At 41.7% G+C, this 26,221-nt stretch overlaps 1 protein-coding gene across 2 annotated transcripts in view; it reads right to left on the reverse strand.

Annotated features, from left to right (window-relative positions):
• DDR2 (discoidin domain receptor tyrosine kinase 2) overlaps positions 1 to 26,221 on the reverse strand; it is a 125,800-nt gene that overhangs the window by 9,524 nt on the left and 90,055 nt on the right. For both annotated transcript variants that reach the window (XM_012729202.1, XM_004688428.2), the window contains 12 exons: positions 22,307 to 22,409; positions 20,741 to 20,972; positions 20,321 to 20,468; positions 19,858 to 19,963; positions 16,113 to 16,296; positions 11,467 to 11,710; positions 9,664 to 9,726; positions 8,715 to 8,845; positions 6,042 to 6,252; positions 4,209 to 4,432; positions 2,875 to 3,002; positions 653 to 841 (listed from right to left, as the gene is read on the reverse strand). In XM_012729202.1, coding sequence (XP_012584656.1) covers positions 653 to 841; positions 2,875 to 3,002; positions 4,209 to 4,432; positions 6,042 to 6,252; positions 8,715 to 8,845; positions 9,664 to 9,726; positions 11,467 to 11,710; positions 16,113 to 16,296; positions 19,858 to 19,963; positions 20,321 to 20,468; positions 20,741 to 20,972; positions 22,307 to 22,409 — 1,963 coding nt within the window. The remainder of the gene's footprint in view (positions 1 to 652; positions 842 to 2,874; positions 3,003 to 4,208; positions 4,433 to 6,041; positions 6,253 to 8,714; positions 8,846 to 9,663; positions 9,727 to 11,466; positions 11,711 to 16,112; positions 16,297 to 19,857; positions 19,964 to 20,320; positions 20,469 to 20,740; positions 20,973 to 22,306; positions 22,410 to 26,221) is intronic.

Genomic DNA, 26,221 nt, shown 5'->3' on the forward strand with positions numbered 1-26,221 from the left:
ACACATAATCTAAAGTTGCTACCAACAAACTGGATTTTAACCTCAATGTGCCTCCTCTCTTCTTATATATATTTTTAAAGATCTGTTTTTATTTATTTATGCATACAAGAATTGGGGTGCAGGTCAGAGGTGCAGGGGCATGAGAAGATTCACCAGAGACAGAGCGGGGAGCAGAACAGGCAGATGTACTGAAAATCACTGCTGAGGGGAGCAGCAGGTGAGACAGGAGAGGTCTGCTGTGTCATGTGGTCACCTCCCTGGTCAGGGATCAACTCATGCTGCAGTGGCTGCACGTAGCTTGATAACACTGAGACTTTAACCTTTGCACCACCAGGAAGGCCCTCTCTTATATTTTTAACATAATAACATTGGTTTATAACGTTATTTAGGTGTCAGATACACAGGCTTATGTTCACCACTAGAATTCTAGTCTCCATCTAGAGCTCATAAAGCTGAGCCCTTTATGCTGATATACCCACCATCTCTTTACCTGTCCTTACCAAACCTCCACGCTTTCCCCCAAAGGCCAGCTGTTCCATCATTCCCTGCTCAATGACTTCAGCCCACAGTCCCCAAACATGGATAAACTCCATCTTCAGTTCCTAGGTTAGTGTCATAGACAGAGAAATAGGAGGAAGACCTATGTGCTTACCTGACAGTGGGTGCATTGCTAGAAGAACTGGGGGGTTCATGGCGGGAAAGAAACTGATTGAGGTCTCCATTCTCCATGTACTCGGTGATCATGCACAGAGGATCCTCAGTGATGCACACAGCCAAGAGGCGGATAATGTTTGGGTCTTTGAGCCGGGACATGATTTTGATCTCCTTAAGAAAGTCATTCCTTTGGAGGACAGACATAGATAGACCCATAGGTTCTTGGAGTTAGAATCAAGGGAGGGAAGAAGACACAGCACAGCCCTGCCCACCACCAAGTCTAGTTTCTCTTTGTACAACCTTACAGAGGGTCGAGAAACTGGAGCCTGTATCTATCATAATCCACTCCTTCTGGAGCACGATGCACCCTTACTCAATTGTGATCTTTCTGGGAACACATACTATCAGTGAGTGACATTTCCATCCTCAGTAGCCAATGAAGGACCCAACACATAGAAAGTGACTCAAAATGACTCAGAGTTGCTGAATCAAATATATGTTGCTAAATGCTATTCTGCAGAATAAAACTTTTTCCTGCAAATTGTATCTGAAGTGCACTGGCGTATTTACCTTTTTAAGAAGTCATGTGTCCCTATTAAAGTGAAGCAACCTCTTAGAAAATGAATGATCCCCATCTGGTTTATCTGCTAGTTCTCTATTTTCTCACAGTGGCTTTTCCTAACACAGGGTGCACCCACAGTCACTTTGCAACATACATTTAGAAACAGAGCTATTTAAAGATCACGGTGGTAAGTGGGGTCATTTCCAAAGAAGTACTAGCTTGGCCAAGACTAACAGCTATCTGAGTACATGGTGACAGCCATTCTTGAGTCACAAAATGGCTATAACCTTCCCTGTGGCAATATTTGGCTTAGTGAGACCACTAGGCCACATTCCCACGACTGTCAGAACCAATCAGTGGTAAGTGTTCTGTGAGTTTTCTAGGAATCTCGGTCTGGGAGCCACAAGATGTTAACATCAAACCCTTGAAATCAGTGTAGTGCGAATGCACAAACTCCCCTTTTTCATTTCCTCTTCACCCCTAAACAAGGGGTTTCCATGGCTCAGGAGAGCCAAGCCCAGGCTCCCCATCATTATAAACTGTCAGGGAGCACAGGTCTTTACCACTGTTTGGGTTGGCGAGGTCTGGTGCCTTCAGATCCAAACAGTGGTAAAGACTTTGTCTTGTGGGTTTTTTCTTCTGGTCACATTCTCAATTGTGTGCTGAGATTCCTTTGAGAACCCTCTATATCTCTAGGACACCCAGAGATGTCACTTTTCATCCATACTAATATCCCACAGGTTGAGTATCACAGTTAAAATTCTCAGACTACCACAATTCTGCTCCTCCTCTTCTTCTTTTCATACCCTGCCAATCACACAATTTTTAATGAAACCCTATTACCATTCTTTGAATTTAAGATAATTTCAGAAATAGGAATAAAGTTTCTCTCACTTGGGATATCAGTGAGCAAACCAAGCCAACACAGATGGGAAATGCATGTGTTACCCAGATGTGCAGATTTCCCTACAACACATGCAACCAGCTTTCAACCAGCATGCCTCTCTGGGTGAGGATTAACTCACCATTACTGTAATGGAAAGGCTGTCAGACAACGGAGTATGGCTGGAAACTGCAATTTATGTAGTAAAAATCCAAGAGCTTATTAGCCAGTTTGGAAAACTGCTAAAGGATTGTGGATCCTTTTGCTTTGTGGTCCATGAATATTTTCCCAAGTAGAGGTAGCTTCTCATTTAGGGGGGTTGCTGGACATAGAAGAAAAGGAGCATAAAAGAGAAAAAAAGGAATGATAAAGTAAATAGAGATGTAGCTATAAAAGGAGAATTGAGGAAGTTTAGCAAGAAAGGTGTGTAATTGTGAAAAATTTGGCATGAGGAGAAAATGAGAGTCAGGAATATATCTAATAGATCAAAGGGACACATATTCAGACTGTCATGGACACTGGGAAGTACAGTGTTGTGCATAGGGTTTAGGAAGGAACAATGTGGCCAATCCAATGGGAAATGTACATCTGTGTTGAGAGAAATAGAGACCAGGATGAGGAGGGTGACCCAATTGGAAAATAAAGCATCACAGAAACACGAGACAGATCACAGACCTTCTCATCTCAAGAGAAAAAAAACTACTCAGAAGTTTCCAGAAGTCCTGATCCTGAAGATAAAATACATAAAGGTAAATGCAAAATGCAGACCACAGACCTGGCATTCTTGTTGGCATCTGCTCGGAGCATTTTCACGGCCACCAGGACAGGCTGGTTGGCACTGACATCTAGGGCAAAATCTTTGTCTTTGAACTTTTCCATTCCCTCCACTTCACAGAGATGAACCTAGACAAAAGTCATCTAGTCTCAGCATCATCAATTCTCCTGAAGATGTCTCAGTACTCTTGCTGGGCATTTCCTGGAGATAAACTAACTCTTACAACTCAGGCAAAATAATCAAAAGACCGATAAAGCCTATATGTGTAACATATCCTTGACTCAAATAACTGATGAAGACAATAATAAAGTACCCAGCTATTTGGATATGTTACTGCTTTAAAAAAGAATTACACATTGATTGGAAAACTAAATACATGAATGAATGAACACATAACAGTATTTTATTGTATCAAAGCCCACTATAAAATGTCATTTAGTATAAGTACTGTAACTTTGATTTAAGGAAGGCTAGCTACTACATAATATATAACATAAATATAAGATAATTTCCTCTTTATGGAAGCCACTTAGTATGAGGTAAGCATGATAAACAACCTCTATGTATTCATCTAATAAGTTGCATTGTGAAACGAGGAAACAGAGTGAGTATATATTATACCACAAACGTGTGCTGTGGACTCTTCTACTGTACTAGCACCAAACCCATCATAAAGCAACCCACCCACACTGAAAACCAGTAACGCATTCTTTTGAAAATAAGTATGATATTTGGAGTTTGGGTGGCATTGTTGAAGAGCTCCTATTACAACGTAATCATTGTTTTGAGTTCTCAGAAGTTTCTTGGGACTGATGTAAGAGTGAAAAGCCAAATATTACATGCTTTGAAAAGAGTTCTCCACCTTAATCTAGTTGCAGATTCATTCCCTAGTGGCTCATTCTAGGGCCAGATGCAAGGGTGAGGTTGTTTTTGACCATTTTACATATAATATCCACTAAAAGGGAAAAAACAAAGTGACTATCAGTAGCAGGGTGTTCTTGGATAGTTTATAAAAGATGATCATATCATATCATATGGGCCCCACCCAATTATAAAAATTTGAAAATATTGAACATTTTTCAGGATATCTGCAAGACTAATGACTAGTCTGCTTTGAAAAACCCTATACAGAAATCAGAAGAGCCAGGAACTTCACAGCTTTGTGATAAAAATGAAGAAGATCCAGTATTATCTTTTAGCGGAAGAACGAGTGCAGGAAATATTCAAACATGAACCTCTCTTGGACCGGACACTTTATTCTACTGATCATTTTTATTCAGTCACTTCCTTTGAGCTACCAAGCACTGGCAGCCCCATTCAAACAATCAACTCACCTCCCCAAACTGGCCTTCTCCCAGCTTCTCCTTGAAAGTTAAGAGCTTCCTGGGGAACTCTTCCACAGCCACATCTTTTCCTGAGAGCAGGTCCATTGTAACGGCGGGCACTGAGTAGGTGTTGCCTCCTGTCACCCCCTGGAGGTTCACAATGTCAGCCTCGGCATAGTGGGGCACCCCTTCAGGCCCACTGGGCTGGACTGGCTTCACAATACCACTGCAGCCTGGGAAAACAAGGGCAATGAGACAAGCTCCTGCCAAGGGCATCTCTGGAGATCTCTTCAAGGCAGAAAATTTAAGAGTACTAGAATCTTCCCAAGACAGCATCCTCCACTCTCTAACACTCTTACTTGGCAAGTGGTTTCTCTGGAGACTCTGGTGTTCTTCAGAATGTAGTCACTCATCTTTAGTCTTTTCTCCAAACCACATGAACATTTGCAACCTCCTTCACTAATCTTGTGGAATTGTGTAAAGCTCTAGAAAATTTCATGTTATATTAAAGTGGGAATAGTAAGGTCTAAAGATTTAACAGCTCATTTCCTTAAGACACTATCAATGCTTTAATAGCCTATTTTAAAGATTGAAAAAACTTTCTGATTGCATTGATAAGATCTAGTTTAAGATAGACCCTAATATTAAAATACCAGGGGGCAGGGGAGGAGGAGGAGATGTGTTAGACTTCACAAACTGGTAAATTGTATCAGTTCAGGCTAGGAAATAAGTTGGTTTACATTTTTTTAATTCTTGTTTGTGCAAAAATTCCCAGTATTCAATATGGTCCTTCAGTGTTCTCTATCTCTGAGTGGTAAATACATGTCAGTTTCCCCTCTTCCTTGGGAAATAGTCCTTGAAAAGTCTGTCCTCAGAGCTCTCAGCTAGCTCTCTCCTGACCACTGCTCTTCTGCTGACTTGGGTTAATCTTCATTGCTGACCTCACAACAGAGCTGTTCTGCGTTCAGTCAGGACCCAACACCCCTCTGCTCTCAAGAAATACTGGGGTAAGTCAACTGATACTGTTTTGTAATGTTTTGTGGAGAAAAGACAAGAAATAAGACTCTGGAATAAACTCTTGTTTTGTTCTCATATATTCTTTTTCTCATTCAAGAGAAATCAGCAAATTACTGCGGTGGTTAAAAACACTGAGAATTCGGGCCCTCCCTGGTGGCGCAGCGGGGTAAAGCACAACACTGAGAATCTAAAGCCGCTTCCGCATGAGTTCGATTCCCGCCTGCCCCGGAGGTGACCACATGGCGCGGCAGACCTCTCCTGACCCGCCCGCTGCTCCCCTCAGCAGTGTACTTCGTCAATCTGCCTGTTCTGATCCCCACTCTGTCTCTGGTGAAGCTTCTCACCGCCCCTGAACCTCTGGTCTTACCCCAGTTCTGTATGCACAAATAAATAAATCTTTAAAAAAAAAAAAAAAACACTGAGAATTCTATGATGTCTTTAACTGCATTAATATTTTTTTCTCCAGGTGAAATTCTAGTCCTGAATTTACCCTTGATGATATTTGATATTGGCAAGTGCTTTACCTAGTCTTTTCACTTTCTTCCTATGTAAACTGAGGAGAGTGGGCTAGTTTGGACTACTCAGGTTCTTGCTTATTTTCTTCCTCTTCTGACAGTGTGTCCCTCCAAACATCTGCTATGTTCAGTAACAAAGAGAGGAGCTCTGATTAAGATGGGAACAGCAGCAGATCATATATAGAAAGAGATCACATCGTAGAATTTTCTAGACTAAAACAAGATAGGGTTAGGGAGGAGCCATGAGTCACACCTTTGTCATGCCTGTTACTGCTTCTCCTCCAATTCACACCCACTCTTTTATCCTCACCTGACTCTTCCTCTCCTGGAGCAAATTCAGGAAGTTTTCGTATCAGCCTGGATGGCTCTTGGTAGTCAGGGCGGAGGGGAAAGATGCGATCATATGTGGAGTTGGACTCTTGCTCACTTGGTGATGAGGAGCGGTTATTATTGAACATGCTGGACTCACTCGGCAGGGAAAGGCTCACTGTCATTTCATCATCCAGCATCCTCCGGGAGGCCTACAAGAGGAGGGTGGGGAGAAAGGCTTGTTGACACAAAAGGCATTAACACCTCCTCTTCATTCTAAACCCAGCTCTTCTACACCCATTATTGTTTTAAACTCCAGGAACCCTGTAAATGACAGAGACACAAACTAGTTCCACAAATGCCTATATGGTAGAAGATTAGAATAATACTCATTTCTTTTAAGCAGAGTTTAAATTAATTTCTGTGCTTCTAGCAGTCTCTGGCTTTCATCAAAACATTGGGAAGCATTATTTACACAACACTTCAAGAAATTATCAGTAGACACTCAGAGAACTCTTCGATCATCTAGTTTCCAACGTTTTATTCAACAATGGATTTTGTTGATTTATCTTCAATTACCTTGATTTTGTGTAAACATAAATTAAAATGCTCATTAACTCAACAAACATTCTGGAACAAGATAAAAAGTAGTTCATTTGAAAATTTTGGCTCTGCAGATTAGAATACTCCCCAACCTCACACTTGGACTAACCAAAGATAAAATAACTGTAAAATGATAAAGGAATAGTGTTGGGATATGGAAGTGGATTATACTCCACATAGAAACAAGTAAGAGAAATAAAAAAACTAGCTACTTGTGCATGCTACCTGTCACCTGCCTGCTCTTTTCCAAAGAAAAATGCCAGGATCTAAATATACGCGACTGTTTGTATTAAATATGTAAGATGTTTCACTCCAACAAACACACTTTGCATGCCAGATGGAGAAACTGTATGGGAACAGAAAGAATTTCTTGAAGAGCAACATTATTTAAGGGCAAAGTTTTTATTCTCTCTTTCACCTAGAAAGCCTCCTATCAAACAATCTGCTCAAAGACCCAAGTTTTTTGACTCCACTGAAGAGAAAAACAGCTCATAGAGTAGAGAACAACAGACCACTCTCCTTAACTAAAATGTTGTCCTGACTATTGATATTTAATAAGACAATCACATATCACCTTCAAGCTTTGACACACTACCACCACTCTTTGCTATTCCTCACCCAGAGAGTTACACATTGTTTGTTCCTGCATTATCAAAGAGCAAAGGTAGTGATATTACTTCATCAAGCCAGTGGGTGAACCCTTTGAGGACTCTGCCTTCCAGTTTCAATCATTACAGATTGAAAGCTTTAATTCAGGGGGTCAGTGTTTTCAGTAGGATGATAGAGGTCCTTGTGGGAAGCAGAAAGATCCCCATTTCTGTGACCTATTCCTGCCTAAGAACCTTAAGCTAGACCTCTGCTGTCGTAGGATCCTGGATGTGGAATAGATAGAAAGGAATTGCAGGCTACTTCTCTGGGTCATCCCTCCTACTTTGACTTGAGTCCCTTCTCTCTTGTCCTACATTTAAAGAGTTCCTCAGATTCAAGCTCATTTTCAGGAAGCCCTTTCCTCTCATCTTCTATATACCCCATGCAGGCATTGGCTTCTTTTGTAACCACACCTTAAACATAGGGATTAATCAGTCTACACCCTCCCTACCTTCAACAGCCAGTTCAAAGCCTCACAGTCCAGAGCTCCTATGACCCTTCAAAGTAAAATTCTATTTTATTTTATTGATGAGGGAAAATATCTTTTACCAAAGGAAGACATAATTATCAGCAGACCCCAAGAGCATCAGACACCTAGCATCAGGGTCCAGAGTTTTTGTATCTGACATGAAAAACCAAGAAAAGTCAGATGTGTTCCATCTTTGGTGGAATATATGCATTCTAGAAGAAAAGAAGTCAAAATATTTCAATATTGACAATTTCAGAGAGCACAGAAGACAGGCTATCAGTTGTATGCCTGTGAGCACATAACATTTCCTCATCAGAAAAAGATAAGGAGACTACCTGCCATTACTCAATGAAGTTCATAATATATGCAAAAAAAAATTTGTTGAGTATTAGAAAAATGCAATATAAATTATTCAGATCATTTCATCTGCACAAAAATTGTCTGAAGAGGGGACTCAAAAGATTGCATATTCATAACTTAAAGTACACCAAGAAATATGAATTGACTTATGGAAAACCTGAGTTAGATACTAAATGAGAAGAGGTATTTTTCTATGTCTCACCACACCAAAATAAAATTAATAAACCATAAAAGAACAGACACTATGCTAGAAATCTTAGCTAGATATTAGTGGTGCACCAGAAGTATTCGATATTTTTATATATTACAAAAAAAGAGAGATTTCTGCCTTCCCCCAAACCCAGTGTTTCAAACTCTTCAAAGGAAAATATGAGTTGAGATTGAACATGTTCAGAAGAATTTTCTAGGAAAGTTCCACAATCTCCATTCTATAAAATGAGAACATGCACTTGTTTATTCTTTTCTTACTCCTTTAAGCAACAAGCTTCTCCATTTCTATTTCTTGATAGCCTCAGTTCACTCTCAAGCCATTCATACATTTTTATAGTTTGCTTTTTACTCCTGAGGTAACAGCAACTCTGTTTTGCACCTCACCTTCTCCAGCATTTTCTGCCAGAACTGTCTCCAGAGGATGATGACAATGATGGCCAGAAGGATGAAGATGATGGCTACCAAGCAGCCAATCAGGATCCGGGTGTTGCTGTCATCAACTTTAAGCATTGGATCTGTGACCAGGAAGACAAAATGAGAACATTACCATCCTGTAGAGCAAGGAAAAGCAAGAGGGACTGGACTAGAGACAAGGAGGTTGAAATTGTTCCTTCAGGGTCATTCCATAAGAAGGGACTATAACACCTCCTATGCTTTGTCTTACTACACCTGAAAAGACTTTCTTCCTTATCCTTATCCAGTACTCCTTCATGGACAGTGGCCTCTTCCTCCCACATCCAATTGGATAATGGAGAGAATTTTCATTCTTTCCCAAATTGCATTCTTTTATCACAATGACAGGAACCTATGACCTCAATCATACCTCATGAAAAACAAGTGAAGGACCAGTTTCACAATTACCAAGGTAGACAAGGTAGCTGAGGTCTCTTAAAGACCCTTGATTACATGTTTCCCAGGTTGCTTTTTCAAGCCATTCACTACTTGAAACATTTGAGATGTTTTCATATATTATCTCCAGTTAGAGAGACTAGTGTTCTGGTTCAGTGCCTTGGACAGCTCCACTGAGACCATAGCTGAGTCTCATCTAGAAATGTACTTGCCCCCTGTTTCTGCTCCAAGTTCCCCAACCTTTCATGAAGCAGTTGGAGCAAGTCCAGACTCTCCCTCACCTGCAGGATCATATGAAACAGCAGTAAAGAGAGTGGGTTTAGACCCTGAATACTGGAGTGGACCATCCTCTTTCCAAGACCACTCTTCATTCAGAACTACCTGGGATCTAACAACCTACACAGTCAGGCCATTGCAAATCTCCACCCTTCTTCATCCTTAGGAGCTCTTTCAACTAATTTTTATAACTGGGAATCACACATACCATAGGTGGTGGGTGCCACAGGTGAAGTGGGCAGAGCTCCAGAGTTGTTGTACATTGCAGCATCTGTTACAAAGTAAAAATGAGTCAGACTTACATAGTGTTCAATACACTATGAAATTATTTCAGTGGGTTGCCACCAGCTTTTCTTAAAAACAAAACATTATGAGATATTAAATAAAATATTGCCACTGATCTATAAAGGAAGGGAAACTTTCATTTATAAGTAAAGTGTTATCTTTATAGTTAGACTATTAGCATTAATGCCATTTATTACGATGTTGCAGCTTCTAAGACTTGAATATTGAAGCCTATTTTGCAGATTGATGTTGGCAACTAATTTTTCTTCTGATTTGCCTAATCAGACAGGTCAAGAATTAGAACATGCTTTTCCCACCTCAAGGACATTCCCTCCAAAAATCTTAATTTTCCTTCTTCTTAGCACTATCATATAAATAGTCAGGTATCTGACATTCACCAGTACTTTTCTGAATTGGATCCTCTGGTAAAAAGTATTGCTTTTAAAGCTCAGGCCATCCCTGAAGTCATAAACTGTAGTCCACAACTACAATTAGTTGTAATGATAAATATACTTATCTCTCTACAGAGAATCCTTAACAATGGATAAGAATCAGCTGTCCCTCCGTTACTATTTATAATGTAAATGCCTCTCTTCTTAAGCATCTAAATTTCTGCTCTTAATATTTCATATAAATTAATCATCCTACTTACTCAGATTAAATATTTAAAGGAAAAACACTGAGTCATCAAATCTTTTTCTAAATACATGCCCTATTTCCTTACAAGTGCATCTGAATAATAAAACATCTTGAAATTTTCTCCCAGTAACAATTAAACCAGAAAATGTGTATCTTTGCAACTGTCTCTACTCTCTTATGTTATTTTTTGCTTATATTTTTCTTCTAGACCTGGTACAAATCTCATCCCTTTGACTCTTTCCATTACAAATCCACTTTCTCTTTCTAATTATTTCTGGTTCCACTCTGAGTGCTTTCAAAAAGTCATTTTATAGGATCTTGTGATAGACAGACAATATCCTAGATGCCTTTTCACTTTTCAAACCTTGGTACAGTCCCTACTCCCCAGTTTTTGGTCTGTAAATATCATTCTCCACTAAAAGGAACCAAAACTGTTTGAGGCACTGATTGATTACACACCTGGGCAGTAAGTGCTTGAAATGAGTTTGGGTTATCTTTTCTTTTAGAGAATATACTTATGGAAGGCTTATGGGAAACCCAGAGAACACTGAGCCAAATGGAAGTTATGTGCTGTAGTTAAAAGTAGGACAATTTTGAACATCACAAAGAATAATAATTGCAATATTGGATAAACATATTGAAATTATAAAAACAACAAACACGTAATGACATTAAGAGACAAAACAGTGTTGTCAACAAGATTCATTAGACACCATTTAAGGTTGCTAGGACATCAAATAGTTACTTCAAAAATTGAAGGGAGAAAATTAATCATGTATCCTTCCCTTCCAGTGTCCTTCCGTGTAGCTTGTCCTTCCAATTTACATAAGATTTTGAATATACATTGTATTCTCATTTTAAAATCCTTATCTTTTAGACAAGTGATAACCAAGTAAATATTCTGTCCACTTTCACACCCTCATTCTTACCCTCCCACGATTAAAACTGGTTGCACAGAAGATTCCTTTGTCTACCACTGAGAAGCTGCCTTCTCTCAGACAACTGCCAGTGAGAAGCTCCAGATACAACTGGGAACTTCTTCCTTCATTATCCTGTTACACTTCCCCAGGAGCCCCTTGCTGCCTACCTGACTGGAAGGTGATCTCACTGAACATCATCCAGGTGTCAGCAAAGTGGTACTGGCACTTGATGGCACTGGCCATGCGATGGTGGAGGGGCACCGTGACAAACCGAGCGCTGGGGTTGACGTCATCCAGGACAAGGGGGAAGGACACGGCATTGGATTCCCACTCATTAGCTTCAGAGCGGAAGTAGCACTGCGCCTCCTTGAAGATCTTTACCCCTTTTGCAAACATGTTGTTGCAATGAACCTGGAAGAGAAACAGACATTGCAGTGACGGTGAAAATGCAGGGTGGCTGGGGGCATGGTACAAGCCAACCCAGACTCTAGACCTGCCTGCATCTCTGAGCACCAACCTCTGAGTTTTTGGTGAAGCACTGCTCTGAGGTCTCAGATTTTCCCTTCTAGAACTCCACAGTGGCAGTGATTGAGTAGTCTGGCCTGGTAGTCTGGGCTGCTACCATGTCACCTCTATGCAATTGTGTGCAACCCCATTTCATATTTCTTCATGGAGATAGTTTCTTTGTCTGTTCACTGATGGTTGGGCTAGCAAACTCTTGCCCTTACACTCCCAAGTCCACATTCTTCTCAGACATGGTTACTATCTGCCCAGAATCTGATTACTTTGAATACAAGTAAAAGGAAGACTTCTACTTTTACTCCTGGTACACCCCAAAGGCAATCTATTCCATTCAACAGTGGGTGAGAAGCCTAAAATAACAAAAATTTTTTTTTTAAAAAAGTAATCTTTTCCTTTAGGAATCTTTTCAAGTGTCATGCACCAGCAGATGGAGGCCCAGCTCTCGTCATTAAATTCAGCTTAGGTCAAGCCAGGCATTGCATCCACTTCATAGATATTTTGTGAAATGAGAAAAGGACATTTTGTAGAGAGCTTTCGGCCTCTGTCTGCCACCCTGACTCTCACCAGGACATTTGTGTGGCTCTGGGCATTCACAGGCACAATATTAGACAGCCGTTTCTCTGTGGTAACATCTGATGAACATCCCCGAAAATGTGCACACGTGTAGTTAGGGCAAGTCCTTCAAGGTAGCTCAAGGACATTTCCTGAGACTAAGTCTTACCTGGAGAATGGAGCTCTGCTGGTCGCTACCCTTGAACTTAAAGGTGTCACCAGTAAAGGAGCATCATTATCATTCTAGCAATATTTTGCTGTTCCCACATCAATGTCTTGCCTAGGTCTTAATGTTAGTCTTTGAACTGTCTCCCATGCCCTCCTCTACTTTCTGGATAATCAATACAAAACTACCACTCAGAATTTATTTTTAGCTGAAGCAGTAGTGGCTATGATTATAACAAGTTAATGATAAAGGCACAGGCCAGAAATACTCTGAAAGAACTGAACATTGTTGTTACTGGAGACTTTCAAAATCATCTAGTCCAACTCCACTTATTAATGAGTAGGTGGGGCTCAGGGATGTCTGACCAGGCCATAGTCAGTCCACAACAGAGTGGGGTCAGAAGCCCGAGACAGAGCAAGCAAACCTCCTGAACTTTTCCGTTTGTGTTTTCCTCTAGATGTTTTAATTATGAAAACATGTGTTAATACCCTCCTTGGGATGAATTAACTGTTCCAGTTTATTGAACACAAGTCAGTGGAGAATGGCTAAGAAAAAAGTCAAAGAAATACCATCTACAGCTTCAATAGATTTTTCAGATGTTTTGAAATCTGCCAAGTGTTGGCTAAGGAGCCTGTGGGGAGGTAATGATCTGTGCTACAGATGTTTGGGGAATTCTCCTGGAATGCAAATAAATTGCATAGGATTTCATTACTCTATGGACTTATATATTTATTTAATAAATACAATAAATGTTAAAGTACATTAGTGTATTTTAATGGTATCTGTTAAATACACTTCAGGGGAGGAAATGGGTAATAATTTGTCTCACTAGCAAAAACTACTCCCTGTAAGACATCAGCGACCTAAAAGTCATCTTTGCCTTTTTGTCTCAGAAAAATAAAACATGCCAGAATCCCATTTGGCCTTGGGAGAGCTGGCCCTGAATCAACTCCTTAGAAGTTTCTAGCACCTTCGATTACAGAGTATGCTTTTCAATTATTTTGACCTGTGATAAACTAGCTAAGCAGGAACTGCTGAGGACTCAGGAAGATCAAAGTCTATTAACTAAATTTTAAAACTTTACTGGGAATAAAAGATGCTCTATTGTTTTTGTGGGAGCAGAGATTCTACTACTGGCTTATAATGAATTGATGTAGAACTTCATAGGGGTACATGGACATACCCATAATCGAGCAACCCAAATACATTTTCTTTGGAAGTATATCCCTGTTACTATCCACATTCTCCTTCTCCTTGCCCAAAAGTACACACAGTTGTTTTACAACTACCTAAGAGCCACCCTTGAACAATAAGCCAGTAGATTAGGCAAATGTTGGTTTTTCTGTCCTCCTCTTAAGAGGCTTTTTATTTAACTAATAGTATGATCCAGAGATATAACCACAAGAGTAAGCAGGAGTAACACCACAGACATGCAATTTTTGGACTCCTTGTCTGTGTACAGAAAAAGAAATGGATTTACTATGTACCCTTAGTCATAACAAAGGTTCTCCTCCTCATCCATAAACAGGCTTTTCTCATTCAGCAGCACATTGGCTAAGGGCCATTTCTTATTCATCTGTTGACCCCCAAAATCTACCATAGTGTTATGTACAGGCAAATATTGTTGCTAAATTTATAACAAGGATGAAGATAAGAATGAAGGGTTAAGAAACAAATATGACAGCCAGGACTGAAGATGAATAGAGGCAGTCACCAAATATTTAATTTGTTGACCATTAAATATTCTGCAACCAACTAGTAATGGGGACAAATAACAGATAAACAAGGATCCTGGTGGGAGGTCAAAGTCACTTGCCCACTCTTTCTTGGGCTTACACTGGGGTCCGCTTCTGAACCTTTATAAACCTTCATAGGTGACCCACAAAAGCCCCCACGGCTCTTTCTTACATTCAACAGAAGGAATTTCCTCTATGCTTTAACTCCCTGTCATCCTCTGGCAAACAATCAATTGTTCAGCAAACCATCTGGTCACTTTTTACAGGGACCTTGCTTCTTCCATTCCTTTCTCTCCTAAACAAATTTGTGATTGAGAAAGGGAAAGGACAATAATTGTTTGTGCCAAGCACCAGGGAACTAAGCAGTTTACTGGCAGAAATGTCCTCAATGCTTAAGGTTGGCTCCCTGGCCGGGTCTAGCTCAGACACAGTAGAGGCCAGGGAAGGGGGGGCGGCACGGGGGAAGCCCCTCCTCAGCTGTTCCTGATGCCTGTACTCCCTGCCCTGTAGAGCTCCAGCCTCTGGCTCCTTCCCACCACTCCATAGAGCTCACCCAATGCTAACTGCTCGTGATAACCAACTGATAAAATAGCTCCTACTATTGCATATCATACACGAATTTTATAATGTTTTACTCTTCCCCAGGTTAAATTCTCACATTTTAAAACAGATGTTTTGAGGGATGGTACTTTCACACACACACACACACAAATCTAGTAACTTATGCCAAGGTATTATGCCTGTCTGCCCACCTGCCACTAGGGCTGGCACCCAGTCTTCACTCTTACCAATGAGAGCTCACAAAAAGAAAGACTGAAACCCTAGAGTCCTTACAGGGCCCAGAGTCAGCCACACATAACAGCAATTCCTACCATCTCAGTCCAGTCTCTCCTTCAAGTTTCTGTTCAAACTGAGAAAATGTCATTCGTCACCATCCTATCACATACTATCCCATCTCTACTTCCTTCCACCCAAGGTGGCAGGAATATTTATAACTGTAAGTGACAAGAGCAGGCAAGAAAGGATATTATTTGCTCATTTACATTCTCTGAACGAGATTCTATGAGGTATCACTCGGGGATGGAGATCTGCAAGCACAGTCAATACCATGAGGGATATGGGGCCCACTAGTGAAACCACACAGATGCAGATGAACGCCAACAGATGTGTAGGTAAAATGGATAAGGAAATGAAGACTGGAAGAATCACGATGTCTCCACGCTATGCAGATGAAGAAAAGACCCCAGCACAGGAAGTGGTTCAAAACGCAAACCCTCCCCTCTTTCACTGAGACTTGGCGTGGCACTGGGCCACCCGGACTGGTGCCAGCTTGTCCTGTCTCAAGAGTGTAGAACAAGCATCGCATCATGAGTTCCTGGGTCCTGGTTACTTTTGCCTTCATGGGCACCTCTCTCCCTAAGAAATTTATCTTACAGCTGTGTTGCTAAGAAGATGAAAATAATTTTTAACCCTAAAAGATGTTTTATTTGACATTCAAAGAACCTAAAACACTTTCATGGGCCTTAAATGTACAGTGGGACCAAATCACTCCCCATTCCTGGTGGGTGCACCAACTTCAGTGCTGGAACAAGAGCAATAACAAAAACTCGAGAGCCAATAATTGGAAAATTGAGAACCAATGATCGAACCAATGACTAAAGAAAAAGAAAGCCCAGGGGCTAGGGGAGACTCGAAAATGCATGTGACTAGAGAGCTACAGATGACAGATTAGAATCCAGTTCCACTGATACCAACAGGGTTCTCTCTAGCACACCTGTTCTCTTCATGGTGATTATGGCCTCCCTGAAGAAGTTTTAACATAACCACCCGCACTGACCTTCATGGTTGTGAAGTTCCTGATGCGGTCAAATTCAAACATGATCTCGATGTAGCCATTGGTGGCACTCTCGTTCCGCCAGCCCACGTAGTCATAACCAGGCCACACGTGGTACTCATGGGTCTGGGTGAAATCATCCAGGCCAGACACCCCATCTGTCAACTGGCCCAGCCCTTCAGTCATGCTGCTCAGACAGGAGAGGAGAAGGAAGAGGAGGAAAGGAATCTGGAGTTAATTACACTTTCATGGTAGAGCTTCTGCCCAGTTGTTTCACCCATTAAGTAAATGATGGGCTTGTTGGAAATTTCTCTGACTCTCCTTTACCTCCATGTTTTCATTATTCAGTGAATAATGAATATTCAGTGAATCTATTTCATGGAAGCCAGTAACACTCTTTCCCCAACCCCACATCTCCAACAGCCCAATTTAACAGAGCGTAATCTCTGCCAATTTAAACACCAATACATACTTAATTGTAATTAAATTGGCAGAATCCTAGATTCATGGAGGAAATGCATGGATTGCATGAGAGCCTCCGGCACTGAGTTTAGTTTTGTTTTCTAGCTCAGCAGCCTGCCCCTACCCCCACTTCTCGGTCTAAGACTCTGTTCTAAATGACAGACTGCCAGAAGCTGCCAGCTAAATGGGATGTGTATATTTCAGTTAATTTGGCAGTTGGAAGAGACCTCCTTCCTTATTCTTATGGAGGGATTGATCAAGGACCCATTCTGTGGAACTTCTTCCTCCTCAAACTTTGTATCCTAAGCTTTCTGGAAGATATACCAGGAAGCTCCAGAATGAAAAGACTGGGATTTTTACCCTCAGGCAATAATTCATGTGACCTCTGAGGTTACATCCAGACTAGTGATTTATGTGAAATTTGTTAATTACCAAAAGAAAAAAAAATCAAGTGATTATGCCAGTCTGAAAGATAACATTTTTAAATATTTATTGAAAAATGTTTGGCAAATTATAAAATTTGACTGGCTTTATCCATAGTGACCAGAGCCTGGATCTCCCTTCCAAAGATTTGCCATCTTTTCCTTCTTACAGATCAGAAGGCTAGGAGAACATACATTTACTTGCAATAAACATATTTCCCATTGTCCCCAGAAAAATAAAGCCCCACAAAAGTCTTATGAAAAGCAACACTAATGAAAAGGAATGCTTATTCAGTTTCTCCTTAATCAAAATTAAATCAAGTAGGAAAGGAATAGGAAAAAACTTTCCCTCTTTACTTAATATACTTTAGAAGTGTTAGAATCACTTTCAAAAATTTTTAATTATAAAAAGTAACTTTTGCAACTACAATGGCCTGTTTCCTGAGACCCTGAATTGGGTGGCTTTGGCCTCACTCAGCCACAACACAAAAAGCCATCCCATTGCCTTAGTTATCAGTGGAAGGCCCTGAAATTATTTTTGATCTTTCCTTTGGGTTCCAAAGCCCTATTTCAAGCTAACTGCTTTACTGCTTCCTTTGAAAATCCTGTCCATACCTTAAATTTACATTCCAAACTGAGTCCATCATCACCCCCTTTCTCAACAGCCTCTTGCCTATGTTTTCCAACTTCTCTTTCATATTCATTGAATGTACCTAATGAACAGTAAGTTCTCAAAATACATTTGTTGGATGACAAAAATATCACTCCCGTTAGTTCAGCTGTTGTATTTCTTCTGACCCTACTGTCGTGCATTCTACATCCAATCAGATTATAAATATTTCATCAATGAGTGACTTGTCCTCATACCATTCCTGCCACCACCATTATGTGCCTGGTCCTCAATTCTTTTCATCTGACAGAATTTATCATTTAAAAATGACTCTCAGCAGCCTCCCCTTTCTATCCAAATCTAACTTTCTACGCTGCTTGATTTATCTGTCCAAAGCATAGTTCTGGTCTTACTTAATCTGTAACTTAAACAAAAAAAAAAATCTCTCTCTTGTTGATGAAAATCAACAGATCCTCCATCACCTCCTCTTCCCCCTGGTCTTGAAATTCAAGTGTCTCCAAAATATGATATAATGTGCGTCATTATGCTCCCCAGCTACTGTTTTGCTACAGAAGCATGGCCCATGTTTATCTCAACTATTGATCTTTCCAGAAACTCTCCTCAATTTTCTAAGTGTGATTCCTCTGTCCTAATGCTATGTCCTCTGTCCCAAATGCCACATTTAGATTCATTGCCTGGGGGAGACCTTCCTGTCTTTAGCGACCATCTGGGACTTCACTTATCCTGTGATGGCTTTTCTGTCCCTCCAAACTTATAACTTACATGCATTCAGTACTTTACCTTTACAACATGCCTTTCTTATGCATTTCTTGTCATTTGAGGCTCATAACCAAAGTCACTTTTATTACATGAATCCAAGGGTTTCACTCCTAATACTAAGCTTTCCTACTGTGACTTACTCTTTCCTTTGAATCCCAAGGCACCCATAAGAAATCCATTATGGTTGGCCTGCATCATAGTAATTTATTTCCTGTTTTGACCCTCATTCCTAACTATGAATAGTAGATAAATGACTTCATTGTATTTGAATATCTGCCATGGCTTGCCAAATTCCTTGCACATAATAACAGTAGATTAGCAAGGATTTATTAAACAAAACTGAATTCAATCCATCTCTGATTTCCCCTTGGCCTTGAGTTTATGCTGGTTGGGGTGTGGCTGAGGGAAAGGATGCCAAGATAGCTGAATCAAATGGGGAAGCACACTTACAGTGTTCCTAAGTAGGTGGAAGGAAATGACTAGAAATAGGCAATGGATGAATCAAGACTTTATCCAGGGGCTGGACAATGGGGCTAGGGGGTACTATAGAGGGGGCAGCAGCTATTTCTTCACAAATGAGCCAATGAAAGTGGTTTAATTGCATTCTTCTTTGTGGTGTGAAACTCACTAATCTCTCTCATACCCACTAACAACCTCCATCTGGACTTCACTGGGGCCTGACCTCTGCCAGTATCACTCTTTGAAGACAAAAGCCAAATAAAGGCAGAGAAAAACCACTACATTGAAGTAGAAGGATGACAAGGCGTGGCATGAAGTAGGATGCAGGTTGGCATGTCTTGTATCCAATGCTAAATTCCTGCTGCATCTGATCACACTTCTCTGCCATTGCTCTCATGGACCCACATTAGGTCTGTCCTTTGGTTCTTTTGCTGTTACCAACTCTAGCTTCTGCTATAGTCAGATCATTGTTAGAAGCAATGCTTAACAATGCTTCCTTTCCTCTGCCCCCTTCCACCTACCGCCTCTCAATTACCATCTCATTCTAGAAATCTTCATCTACTGTGTTAATAGTTTCCTTTTCACAATTTCGGAAGTGGTTTCTATTTGTGGAGTTCATTCTTCCTGGACTTCTTGACCTATCCAAAGTATTATCCTTATAACTTCAATTCTTCTGGCTCTTTGCCTTTCTAAGTGGGTCATTATTTGTATCAGACCATATGTCCTGTTTTAAGGGTCAAAAGATATAGCTACCTTACGTAGAGTCATACTACAAAATTTGGCCCTTACTTTGTATAGTGTAATGTTTTCCTTGCTATTATGTTGTCTTCCTGAACTAGACTATAAGTTCCTTACACTAAAAGTAATAGATTTAAATTATCTCACAAAGCCTGGAATCTAAATAAACACTGGCTGTTTGATTGATTGCTTATTGATCCCAACTCATGATAAAATATCATTCTCTTCTGGTAACCTTTTTTTTCCATTCTGATGATCAAAGTTTCCCAGAATTTACCTGTACCCAACAGCTCCATCATAGACAGAATCATTCAGATAAATGATGGAACCTCCAGGAAGTACAAACTGCTGTCCAGCGGGAGCACTGTAAGACACCAAGCCATCTGCCAAGAGAAACACAGATGTGTCCGTGCCATCAGGAAAGAGATATGCTTGTGGCTCAGACCTCCTTTCCCAGAGAGCCATTGGTGGTTTCCAGGGTGCAATCTTGCATACAGGTCTATACCCAGGGTGCAGTCTGGGCACACAGGAACATTACTGAAAAGCGCTGGCTCAGAGTAGTTGGCAAAGTAACTGAGAATGCATCATTCCCTGGGTGGGAAGACAATAGTCTCTCTTTACTCCAATCAAGAGATAATTACTTCACACCAGGGGTTACTAATCCCAGTCCTTTCTGATTTTTACTTTCCAGGGGCTGGGGCTTTTGATAAGGCCCACGAGTGCTTGCTTCAGAAACCTACCTAGCCAGACACAGCCATACAGCTCTACCCTCATGCACACATTCATGGAGTGGTCCGTAACTGGAATGAAGCGGACAAATCTGGCCACAATGGGAGGCTCCAAGTCTTTTAGGAAAATGTCATAGGGGTTGCTATTTCCATCTAGCACCTGAAGAGAGAAAACAGAGTGAGGAAATCCTTTGAAGCCAAGCTGACATGTCATCATCCCTTGATGGGCCCTCTCTTTTAATTTATGGAGCAGAAGGAAACCCATTTGACTTCTTCAGCAGTCTGGTGGCTCCCTCCCCATCCTTGCTCATACTAGGTGACATGTTTGCAAAGACGTGCTGGGTCTGTGCATACACATACCTACACAGATAACCTGTGTACTCCTCTTCTGGCCTAAGTCAAAGTTTGCTCCTGGGTGTCCCTTCTTCCTACCTGTTTCCCATGACGATTCCGCCAAGAGATCCAGCGGGTGCCATCCCGACTGTAATTGATCTTGTACATAGGGGCAAACTCAATGCCATGGCCCCCTGCATGGCGCCCCTGAGTCCCCACCAGAGTGATGAAGTGCAGGGTGCGCAGGTCAATCTGCAGAAACTCCTTGAGGTCATCAGGCTCCACTGGTATCTCAGGGCACCATGCTCCATCCCCTTCTTCTGAGTCCAATCTTGAGAGATGAGGGTTGGGGAGACAGATAGGAATGATGAAACCAGAGTTGCTTCCCATTCCACAGCAGGCAGCTTCCCTGTCCGGAGCCCAGTCCACACTGACTCTGGGGTCTCCACACTAGCCGACTCTCACCATAGCACCTGCTCATGATCAGTTTTATCCCTCTGGGACATAATAAAACCCACAAAGACAGTTACCACAGAGGATCTAGAACCTTCAGATAACATGCAGCATCCTGACTGTGAGAACTTGAGGGACATGAGACTCTTTCTAGCCTCTATGCCTCCATGGTGTCATCTGCCATGCTCCTCCTTACTTTCAGTCCCATCTGACCCGGCTCACCATTTCTTGCTTGGGTACCAAGTTATAGGTGGGACAAAAGCTGCTGGATCATAAGGTCTCCAGTGGTTTCCACAGTACAGTGGAATTATAACCAGCAGCATGGACAATGACTCCCAGCACAAAGACATGAAGCTCCAAGGTGGGATAAGAGAGAAGAGAATTCAGGGCAGTTGTAAATAATAATCTGGTTTCATGTTATGCTCCAGGCTGAGCTACCAATGAACAAAACTGTATGATCAGTATAAGGTTTATTTTGGGAACTTTTACCACTTTCTCTCTTCCCTGGAATGTTTTTTTTCTCAAAGGTGTCACATACTCGTTGCTGCTCCCTGCCAACCTCACAGCTATCATTCTTGTTATGAAGAAGGTTTACTAGGGTTGCTTTTCTGTGGGTGATTCTATTTTAACGGAAATCAATCCTTTAAATCAAAGGAATTAGATTCCACAATGTATACAAGCAGTCATGACAAAGAAATATAATACTACAGAGGACCCAGAAGATGACTCAATTTATAGATGAGGAGGGAACCTGTGAGACAACCCTTAGAGATAACTTGTTGGAGGCCTCCATGTATGTCTGAGGTTATGATGCTTCACACTGTGGAAAACATTTCATAGACACCTTCAGAAAGGAGACTGGGTCTCCTAGCTTCCCGAGTCCTATATAACATGCCCCTTCCCATAGCTACACCCATAGTTACAATATAGTTCACAGTGAGAAGGTGATACAAATTCCTGTACATCATTGGGGTCATCTACTGGGTGGGATGGGGTTGACACACCAGCACATACTGCGAAGCCCAAATGCCCTCTCTTGAAACACATATACATGACAGGCCCACCTGACACCCTTCCTACAAGGACTGGCAAGATGCATTCCTTCAGCTCCCTCAAAGCAACCCATTTCTTGCCAAGCCCCGTAAAACAGGATATTATGTACAGGAAACCTGTCCACGCCAGAGTTCAGGCTTCTTGGACGTCTGTCCTCACCTTCCATATTTGGCGGCTGTAGAGTCTGACCACTGACTGGAAGCCGTGATGTCCTCATCTGGAATGTGGCCTCCCGACATGCCCAGTGGGTAGCGGCACACAGCTGAAGCAAGAGAAAGGAGAAAACATGTCTTCGTCTTCACTTCCAATTGCCCTCAGGAAGAATGTCACTGATTACCAGACAGGAAGGGACATGACTTAAATCTGGAGAATGGCACCTATAAGCCCAGCCTGATGACCATGACCTCTCCATCCTTTCTTCCTGCCCCCGTCCCCCAAATTCACTAGCATCCAATCTTTCAATGCTCTCAGTCACACCTACCTTAGTCCAACTCTGATGAAATAATGCAACATAATGTGGTGTGCTGATTATCCTTTTATCTGGGGATACCTGGGGCCCATCCCCATTCCCTCTTTGGTAGACATGCACTTGGAAATATTTCCCACCAGTGCAAAGTCATCCCCACAATCGCCAGCATTCTCTTGCAGGACACTGGGGAACAAAGCCAACAAACCTTCCTATGAAGGGACTGGCCACACAGCTCTGGCCTCATCATCACAATGTTTGGCCTCCAGAAAAAAATATTAACTCTGGATATAAACTTGCACTTACAACTAAGAGAGAGTAACAGGGAGCAATTTACTCTCCTGGGTAAAGCAACAAAAAATGGATAGAGTAGATCAAAAACTAGATTTTAATATAACATATATTAAAATACAACAAAGATAGCAATCCCTGAAAAGCAAAGACGAGCCCTAGCTTATACCATGAGAGTCCAAGCTACAATACAGTGAAAAAGAAAATCAGAGAGGGTTTTCAGATTTTAAAATCAGATATCAGATTTTAAGACTTCATATAAAACTATCATAATCATGGTAGTGTGACAATAGGTTAGAGCTAGACAACCTAGACAACTGTCTCAGTGAAACAAGAACCAGTGCAAAGGTGGACTCCCAGGTACACACACACGTGCCTGTGACCCTCCTAGGCAGCTACCCAAAATAAAGTGCATAGTCACACAAAATCTCAAATTCTCAACGTTTTGGAATGAGAAACTGAGAAGAGAAAGGAAGAGGAAATGCTTATCATTTTAGATGAATTACAGGATAGTAGTGAAGCCAAAATTACCAGCGGGTGAGGTAAGAGACATTTCAAAATCACACACAGGATTTGGCCCACGCCCTGCTCCATCTCTTTATGCAGGGAGCCCAGAGCCTGAGTCAAGGTCCCCTCCTTCACACCTACGTGTCTGGGTGTGCCAAGCATGTTAGTCCTAAGGGCCATGACATCCTAGGCAGGAAGAGGCTTCTGGGAGCCTATACCCCATGTGCTGTGTGTGCCAGGCGGTCCACAGAGCCCTTGCGGTGGTATTTAAGACACAAAGCCAGCTACTAAGGAAGCAGACTTTTGCTCTCGCTCTGTCACTGTCACCGTAGGTACGTTTCCCTCAGGGTAGGCCAACGCAGGCATTCCTGGTTCCCTTGGCCATGTCAGAGCACCCACAACAGCCATCTTGATCCCTAAAGTAAATTTCTTCACCATCTGCAATGTGACAGCTCTTTGTTTACCTCATTTTCACCCTTACAATGACCTGAAGTGGTGTAGTGATGGCACTGGAGCTTGGACTGTGGCTTTCAAAGTAACAAGGAGACACGTCCTGAGGAATGTGGCTGGCAGGTGGCAAGGGCTTGACCCCACTCTTCTGTGTCCTAGTTCAGTTTGTCTCAATACACCAGACCTTAGAATTTTAGTCTTTCCTATTTTTATTCATTCTATCACTCAAACATGTCTTAAGCATAGCAGGGGTACAGAGGGAACAAGTGCCTTTTGTCAGAGAGCTTGGTTCTAGTGTGGGGCAATGACAATAAGCAAATAAACACCCGAGGGATGATGGTACAGGGAAGGAATTGGTGCTCTTTTCTGTAAACCTCAGGGTGACTCCCAGATAAAGTGACTTTGAATAGGGGCCTGAGGAAGGAAGTCACCGAGCCAGGAGACCCCCAGAGAGTGGGGGCTCCAGGGAAAAGATACGTGCTATGGGGGTGCACTGAGGAAGGGCATTCAGAGGTGCAGCAAAGGAGTCAAGCTTCCTGCAGCACAAAATAGTGCTCCAGCGCTTACCTCGCAGGGTGAGGAACTTGCAGGCAAGGAAGGCAAGGAATTTTGAAGAACAATAACACCAACCCCTTGTGTTTCCTTTCCCTCTGAGTTCTGACATTTTTTTGCTGTCTTTCTCATAGCATCAGATGTATAGTGCAATGCAATACAATTATTTGTGGCGATAGAGCCCTCTCTCCTTTACAGATGACAACGTTTTGGGATTTAAAAAAAAAAAAAAAAAGAACTGTATCCTTTTCTTACTTATTTCTCACTCTAGCTTTTATTTTGTCTTTTTATGATGCACATCGGAGGAATGAGTAACTGGTCCAAAATATATGTTGAAAAAAATCAAAACTAAACCTTAGAGATAGAGCTAGATTGGAGTAAAAATAAAGTTGAACAAAAATTAAATAGCCCTACAAATCTCAGTTCTCTGTCTTTTCCATTTCATCCAGTCCATTTTTCCAATTATTCCAGCCAAAACTTTTGGGGCCACTCTTGACTCTTTCATATTCCATATCCAGACTTCAGCTGACAGAAGATCCTGTGAGAATGTTCTAAAAACATTCTCGTCTATTTCTTCTCAATGTCCCTCTACCATCTAGACCAACTCCGTGTCCTCAATGTCCAGCAGAAGAGCAATGACCTCCTGACTGACATCCCCTGTCTGTCTAGTCATGTGTATCTACTAAAATGTAGATCGGATCACAATATGCTTCTGTTCAAAGACCTCCAGGAACTTATCACCTTACTCAAATCCTTACTTGGTTTTGAGGACCCTAAGTGAGTTTCCCCCCAGCTGTCTTGGCCAGTCCTCTCCTTTCTCTTCCTCCATCAGATCAGCCACACTGGCCTCCTCACTACTTCTCCAGCACACTAAGGGTGTTGCTTCTTTTGAAATTAGCTTTGGCTCTGTGAACATTTAATTTATTAACTATCTCATAGGTCTGAGGAAAGAGGAGTAAAAAGTGTCCTACGTGTCGGCACCTCTGAAATCTGAATGCATCTTTCAAGCAAATAGTCACAGTTTCCCTCCCGGTATGTTTGGGGTTTATTTTCCCCCCTTATAGGTACATAAAACAATGACCATGGAGAGGTAGCAGTTTCAACAACATCTAGTACTAGCAGTATCCACTTAGGGCACTTATCAAGTGCGAGACCCTCTGATAAGCACATTGTCTTCATTACTGGAGTTTTCCTACTAATCACCATTTTACAGCTAAGAGTTTAAATTACTACCAAAGCCATTCACTGCATGAGTACTAGCTCAGCTTAGAATTTGACTAAAGACTGTGACCTCATTAAATGACACAACCTCTAAAAATCAGAGGATTTCAAAGCCACTCCTGGCTCTACACTTACACGTCATGGACCTGAGACCTCTTTGGGGTCTTGGGTTCCTCACGTAGAAGCAAAGGAGCTGAACCTAACAAGCATAAAGCAAAGGTTCCCAAAAGTCAGTCCACAGACCAGTAGCTTTAGGATCACTGGGAAGGCTCCAGAATACATACTGGGAGCACAACTCTGAGAGAACTTCTTTTCCTTCTTTTGGTATATCTGAAACTAAACCCAGGAGTTGCCTAATTTTAATTTCCCAGGTGTTTCTGCTGCACAACGGCACGGCAACCCCTGCTCCCAGGTCCCCTCCTGCCTGGGCATACGATGACTCTCTGGGTCCCTGGTGAACAGCCCAAGAAATGCACATTCCCAACCCCCTGGGCTTTCTTTCCTGGCTATCACAGAGCTCTGGTCTCCGGGCCATGCATGCTTCTCGGAACAGCTAAAGTAAACCAGGGAGGGGAAGGAGGGTCAGA

This window comes from Condylura cristata, unplaced genomic scaffold, assembly GCF_000260355.1.
Source record: "Condylura cristata isolate star-nosed mole 26May11 unplaced genomic scaffold, ConCri1.0 scaffold00024, whole genome shotgun sequence".
In the NCBI taxonomy this organism is placed as follows: domain Eukaryota; kingdom Metazoa; phylum Chordata; class Mammalia; order Eulipotyphla; family Talpidae; genus Condylura; species Condylura cristata.